General features: G+C 37.5%; 1 protein-coding gene across 1 annotated transcript; it reads right to left on the bottom strand.

The window, feature by feature from the left end:
- Positions 1 to 267: 267 nt before the first annotated feature.
- On the bottom strand, positions 268 to 3,125 carry LOC125280063 (phospholipase A2-like). The gene is made up of 4 exons (XM_048210373.1): positions 2,994 to 3,125; positions 1,585 to 1,732; positions 840 to 973; positions 268 to 449 (listed from the first exon to the last, which is right to left on the bottom strand). The coding sequence occupies exons 1-4, from the start codon at positions 3,040 to 3,042 to the stop codon at positions 328 to 330; spliced, it is 453 nt and encodes a 150-aa protein (XP_048066330.1). The 5' UTR covers positions 3,043 to 3,125; the 3' UTR covers positions 268 to 327.
- Positions 3,126 to 7,278: the final 4,153 nt, after the last annotated feature.

Here is a 7,278-nt window from a genome sequence, read left to right as displayed (position 1 = left end):
TGGCATGTAAATGTACTTGACTTTTTAAAGAAAGTAAATTTACTTGAGAAGCAATTGCATAAGACTTGTTTTCAGAGAATTTATAATACGGTTGGTTTCTTCCCCTATATATGTATGTATATGTATATATGTATATATATGTATATATATGAAGAAAAATATAATAAATATTTTTAATTGCATGAATGTTCACATACCATTAAATAATCTCTCTGCTATGAATTAAATATCAATTAGCATGAACACAAAATAAACTGTTACATGATACACCATTGCAAAGTTTAATGAGACTTTAAGGACAGTCTTAAAACTTTATCAAGTGTCAGGTCATTTGCAGTTTTGACTAGGATAGTGCTCGTATGCTGGATTGTAACCCGCTTTTGCAAAGCATTCGGCTGCTTTTCTGTCACATTCACAGATGAACATCTCACAGGGGCGATTCTTGTCAGCTGCAAGAGACAAAAAAACAAATAAAACAAAAAAAAACAAACAGCAGTCTAACTATGTGCCACAATCCAGATGCAGTTCAGGTCTCAATTACAAACAGCTTTCAGATAAAATAATTTAGTACAGTTTGTCCTACTGATTTCTACAGTCTTTCCTACAGCAAACAGGGAGCATCCTCAGAACTTCCTGAGCGTTCTGGCAAGGTTTTCTCAGAGTTATGAACAAACATTCTTCTAGTAACGTTAATAGATCACTCATCATAACCAAGAAAAAAATGTTTTTAAAACATTTAAAAAAACAAACAGAGAACATTCAGAAATAAAATGTTCATAACCTAATGGGAATGTTGGCAAAATGTTATTATAACATATTTTTGTGATCTGGGGACTTACCATGACAGCTGACTTTCTTTGCCGATTTGTCACATGAGAATGAATATTCTTTAGTGTAGGGGTTGTCTAAAATACCCCAGCAATCATCTTGCTGCCATGAGTCTGAAAAGCACTGATCATGCACCTGACAGCACCTAAAGAGGAATAGATAGTGCAGTGGGCTTGGGGGCAGTTAATATTCATGAGCCAAGCTGATAAGTTATACCAAAATCTGAACTTTTTCTGAAAAGCTTCTTAAGAAGCTAATGCCATCAAATGTTCTCAAACAAAATAGCAATGCACTAATTTTTACTGCCTACAAAAATAAAGTCAGCATTAAATCAAAATGATCAATTATTGCTTTATATGGAATATTGCAGTATTTATTATATTCGTCTGTGCACATCATTCATTTTTTTTTCTCCAAACTAACGTGCCTTTAATCAAAATAACTTCCCCTCCCTCTTGCAGCAACTTCTCTGATAACGTGTTTACTGGCGCGAGGGCGGGACACTCACATGACATCACAGCCATAGCAAAACACAATGATCCAATCATTTCCTGATGGACAAAATCAAGTCCTGTCCTACGATATTTCTTTTTCGAGAAGCCATTTGCCTCTTTGCCTCGTTTTTAATTTGTGCAACGTGCAGTTTTCTGAATTTATAGTTATAAAGTGTGCACTAAACTTTTCAGTCTGAGCTAGCAGAAGTGTGACAGACAAAACTGATTCAAATGATTGATTCCAGTGTCTCTGTAATCTGACCTGTCCAGTGCATCCACCGGGGTGCCTGAGCCTCCCAGGCCGCAGTAGCATCCGTAGTCTGCATAATCCAGTAAAGGCCAGCTATTTGGGATGGTACAGATGATCATCTCCCTGAACTGCCACACTGCACGGTAGTCTAGAGCCAGCACTGTTAAACAGTGATAGTTTATTAGTGCTTCAAACTGATTAGCATCAACATAGTATGAAAATAACAGACTGTGATACTTAATCATAAACTGTTATATATACACTAAAGTTAAACTGTCTAACAAAGGCAAATTTCAGTCTTTTCACACCAAACTATCATATGGCTTCAGAAGATGTGGAATAGCACATAAGTCATATGAATCATGCGCCATGTTTTATGATTTATGTTAATGGTTCTTTTGCATCCTTTCTCATTCAGTGTCATTAAATAGAAAATGAAGGCCAGGATATTCTTTAAAGAAATTCAACTACTTTTTATGTTCCATAGAAGAAATGGTGCATTCACTGTAAAAATTCAACAAATAGAACTGAGTTAGAATTAATCAAATTGATTCCTTAAATGTCAACCATTTAAAACTAATAAAATGTAAGTCAAATTTAAACAAAAATATCTGAATAACAGGCAGACATCAAAGATGAATTAAGAACTCTTTATTTTTTATTGGCAAAATTGAAGACACCTGATGATAACAAGCAGAAGGAAAGAGAAACTCAAGAATTAACTGAGGTTTAGATGGTGATGTTGATTTTATTAAAAATATTTGGTCACCATTATGGTGATTAGTGTTTCGTTTAGTTGGGTAGTTTGATTCTTTGCTTTTTATGTCAGTTTGTGGATTTTGTAATGGTGTTTGCTAATTTTACACATTTTAAATGGTTGACTTTTAAGCAATTAATTTGATTAATTCTAACTCAATTCTTATATGTTGAATTTAATGAATAATATTGCTTGTAATCTGTTACCACAATTTTATTGAGTAGATAGAGCGTATTACTTTATCCAGTGTTCAAGTCATGTCAGAAAGACTTCCTATTGACTTCTATTGTATGGACAAAACAACAACAACAAAACAAACAAAAAATACATTTATCATATACTTTTGTTCCACAGTTGAAAGAAAAGCATACAGTTTTGGGACAGAAATAATGACAGAACTTTCATTTTGAGTGGACTAGCCCTTTAAGTTTTGTTACAGCATTCTCATAAAATATATTTTATCTAATAAATGAGGGCAAGAAGTCTTTAGTGCTATTATTTTAGACTGACTAATTAGTAAATGCTATTTTTCAAATTATTTTAATATCTATATTTAATCATCTCATATATCTATATTAAATAATTGCCTTGCGTACTTAAATTATTAAAACAATAAGCTCCTGTAAAGTAGATGAATAGTAAATCCAATTTTAAATATACTCACAGGTGGGCAGACTCACACTCAGGACCACGAGAGACAGAAAGGTGTTCATGGTGAAGACCAGATAAACAGGTGTTTGTTGACGATTATTTATAGAACTTATTTATATAACCTTGATGGGTGGGGCTCATTAATAAGCCAACTTTGTGAATATTGTGATCATGTGAAATATGTTAATATACAGTGCGTACACACACACACCACGAAGCACAAACATACAGTTTGTTGTTGAAATATTTACAGCTTTCTATAAGTTGAGTGTGTTTATGTATATACTTGTGTACACGTGTGTGTGTGATAACTTGTATTTATTACTTTGTGGGGTGCAGAAGACCCCAGAAACTATAAAAGATATGGTATCACAAGGACACAATCTTTTATATGAGACTAAATGTTGACTCAATTTACTATTGTCCTTCCCTACACTATCCCTAAACCTACCCGTCCCAGGAATCTAATGTAATTTTAACATTCTTAAAGAAACTTAAAACACTTAAATTTTAAAATTTAAAAAAATAAAAGAACCTTATAACATTCTTATATATATATATATATATATATATATATATATATATATATATATATATATATATATATATATATACAAGAATGTCAGAATTACGTTAGGTTAGGTAGGTTTAGGTATAGTTTAGGGAAGGGCCATACTATACTGACTTTTAAGATTTTGTCAAACATTCTTATTCTCAAGATAAAGGACCGAATAAAGATAAAGGACCGAATAAAGGACCCCACAATGTCGTAAATTCTTCATCTTACTATCTTAGTGGGGTCATTTGGACCCCACAAAGTAGTATAAACAAGGATGTGTGTGTTGTTCTTTGGGAACCCGAGCAAGTGTTGGCAATTTGCACAGCTGGCACAAGAATTCAGTTATCTCGAAAAAGGATGAGAATTTCATGAGATGGAGTGGAAAAGGTTTATTTTTGGCCAAATAAAAATAAAAAAATTGTTCAGTGCATGCACATTTCACTGATTGCCTTAAAGAGAGAGGCAACCATTATGAAAAAGAAGTGTGCTCAATTCAATCTTTTATGTAAAATATCTTACTCAGGACAGTATTAAATAAAAAAATAACATGCATTTTGTATGATCTTATTTTGTTTAAAATTATTCACATTTTCACATATTCTGCAAGGGGTTCCCAAACTTTTGCATGCCACTGTAGAGTATACTTCCATTAATATGTTTCTTACGCTTAAGTACACTAAAAAAGTGCTCTTTGTAATAATGTGAAATGAAAAGTTTTACCTTAAATTACATTTTAAATCATTATGTTTTAATGATATTTTGTTGTGCTTCAAAGAAGAAGTACACTTATTTTGATGTGTTGAATAAGATACTAAAGCACATGTAAAGAACTTGATTATAATTTAACTGTAGTGTGTTATTCAATATTATTTAGAGTTAATATATTTAGATTACATTTAAACTATAATACATTTTTATTTCATATAATATGCAATTAATTGTCCAAAAAACATTACATTTATGTAAGGACGCTGAGGCGGCGTTAGAATCCATATGCAGTGTTTTAATGAAATCCACAGCAAACAAGGCAATAGACAAACCAGAGGCCGGCAGAGGTATAAACACAATGAGGCAGTCCAATCCAAGCAACAGTACAAGGGGAAATCCAAAAGGCAGAAACAGATCAAACAGGCAATGGTCATACACAAGATAGCAAAACAATGGTAATGGAAACGCTCGGTAAGGCAGGTAAACTGGCAATACTTTGCGATGGTATGAAGGCATAGCTATGCTTAAATGTCCACCAAACAGGAAGTAACCAATGAAGCAGAGGGAGCGGTAAACAGTCAGTACTCGGGAGAGGGCTCCCTCTGCTGGCATGGCGTTACAGAATCCCCCCCCAGGAGCGACTCTTGGCGCTCTACGAGGACGTCCCCGTGGTCGCGGTGCTGGACGGTCGGGTCTGGCTCGATGAAAGTCCTCGATCAGCGATGGGTCCAGGATGTCGTGAGCGGCTACCCATGATCTCTCCTCAGGTTCTCCTTTGGACTGAGCACAGACTGAACATGACTTGACGTAATTAGCCACGTTCTTCACCATGGACGGCCACTAAAATGAGTTCTGTGTGAGATGAAGGGTAAATACCTGGATGGCCTGAGCAAAGTGATGTGTGGACCCATTGCATGACTCGAATACGAAGACTTGAGGGAACATAGTGTTTGTTAGGAGGGCAACCTGGTGGTGTTGGTTCACTCTGCTGTTCTCTCTGGATGTCGTCCATCAAATCCCATGTAACTGGTGCGATGATAATGGATGGTGGTAGGATACACTCAGGTTTGAGTTCTGTTTGTGGATAGTCATGTCTTCTGGATAACGCATCGGCCTTGCTGTTCTTGCTACCCGGACGGTAGGTGACGGTGAACTGGAATCTAGTGAAGAATAATGACCAACGTGCTTGGCGAGGATTTATCCTTTTTGCACTTTTGATATACTCTAGGTTCTTGTGATCTGTGATTACCTGGAAGGGGTGAATGGAGCCCTCCAGCCAATGTCTCCATTCTTCGATTGCTGCTTTCATGGCTAGAAGTTCCTTGTTGCCAACATCATAGTTGTATTTAGCATCTGTGAGTTTCCTGGAGAAATAAGCACAAGGGAAAATCTTGCCTGGTTGTCTGTGGCGTTGAGAGAGCACTGCACCGATTCCATTATCAGAAGCATCAACTTCAACAACGAATGGTAGGTTGGGGTCTGGATGTTTCAGGATGGGCACAGTTGTGAAGCTGCTCTTGAGGTTAGCGAATGCTTGAGTGGCTTGTTCAGTCCATTTTAATCTTGAAGGTTTACCTTTCAGTAATGACGTCAGTGGTGCTGCTGTTATGCTGTAGTTGCGGATGAAGTGTCGGTAGAAGTTAGCAAACCCAGGAAACGCTGTTCTTTAACTGTGGTAGGTCGTGGCCATTCGGTAACAGCAGTAATCTTGGAGTTATCCATTTCCACACCTTGATAGCTGACATTGTACCCCAGGAATGAGGTTCGTTGGACATGAAATTCACATTTTTCTGCTTTCACGTAGAGTTGGTTCTCTAATAGTCTGGTGAGTACAGTTCTGACATGACCCTTGTGCTCCTCTTCTGACTTGGAGTAGATCAAGATGTCATTGATGTAAGCAACTACATGCTTGTTCAAGATGTCTCTGAAGATTTCATTGATGAATGACTGGAAAACTGCAGGTGCATTGGACAACCCATACGGCATGACCCGGTATTCATAGTGCCCCCTTGTGGTCAGGAAGGCAGTTTTTCACCTTCTTTAATTCTAATGAGGTTGTAAGCACTCCTGAGATCTAACTTGGTGTAAATTTTGGCTTCTCTGAGCTGTTCAAGTGCTGCAGGTACTAACAGTAGTGGGTATCGAAATTTCACTGTGACATTGTTCAAACCTCTGTAATCGATACATGGACGAAGTCCTCCATCTTTTTTTTCCACGAAGAAGAACCCTGCAGCTGCTGGGGAGGTGGATGGACGAATGAAACCGGAACTGAGGGCTTCTTCAGTGTATTCTTCCATGGCTTGGGTCTCAGGACGTGAAAGAGGATATATCTTACTTTTAGGAGGCATGGCATTGGGCAGGAGGTCGATGGCACAATCCCAGGGACGATGAGGCAGTAGCAGGGTAGCTTTGGTCTTACTGAAGACCTCCTGTAGTTCTTGGTAGCATGATGGGATGGTTACCTGTTTACACTCAGGACTCTCTACACAGGTGGTTAGACATGACTTGAGAATTGTATTGTTCAGACAGTGGGAAAAACAGAATTGTGACCAATGCGTGATCTCACCATGGAGCCAAGAGATGACTGGGTCATGAACAGATAGCAAGGGGTACCCTAGGAAGATTTCATGGCGTGGAGAATCAATGACATAGAATGTGATGGTTTCCTGATGAAATAGTCCCACTTGAAGTTGTATGGGCAGAGTTTGTTGAATGATGCCGTCTCCAATAGGCTCGTTGTTAACAGCGTTAACTGTGAGAGGAGGATTGCAGGGTTGTATGGGGATGTTGAATGTCGTTATGAGACTTTGGTGAATTAAATTCAATGCAGAACCGGAGTCAATCAGCGCTGTGAATTCAAAAGAGTCATTTTCAGTAGTAATCTTGACTGTAGTAGAGAGAGACTTGGTGCTTAAGAGTGAAAGATTGTCAACACTCACTCGGCTGTTATCATTGGTGCTCCTCCGGGCTTTGAGTGGGCATACTGAATTGCGGTGGCCTGCCTCTCCACAGTAGAAGCACAGTTTATGGT

Source organism: Megalobrama amblycephala, linkage group LG12 (genome assembly GCF_018812025.1).
Source record: "Megalobrama amblycephala isolate DHTTF-2021 linkage group LG12, ASM1881202v1, whole genome shotgun sequence".
Classification (NCBI taxonomy): Eukaryota; Metazoa; Chordata; class Actinopteri; order Cypriniformes; family Xenocyprididae; genus Megalobrama; species Megalobrama amblycephala.
Note: the sequence above shows the minus strand (reverse complement) of the source record. Positions and strands in the feature narration are given on the sequence as shown.

Excerpts from the sequence above, each read along its gene's own strand:
- LOC125280063 (XM_048210373.1), bottom strand. The coding sequence starts at position 3,042 with ATGAACACCTTTCTGTCTCTCGTGGTCCTGAGTGTGAGTCTGCCCACC. Across the intron at positions 1,733-2,993 it reads GAGTGTGAGTCTGCCCACCT|TGCTGGCTCTAGACTACCGT; the intron begins GTGAGTATATTT and ends ACTGTTTAACAG. Across the intron at positions 974-1,584 it reads CCGGTGGATGCACTGGACAG|GTGCTGTCAGGTGCATGATC; the intron begins GTCAGATTACAG and ends ATTCCTCTTTAG.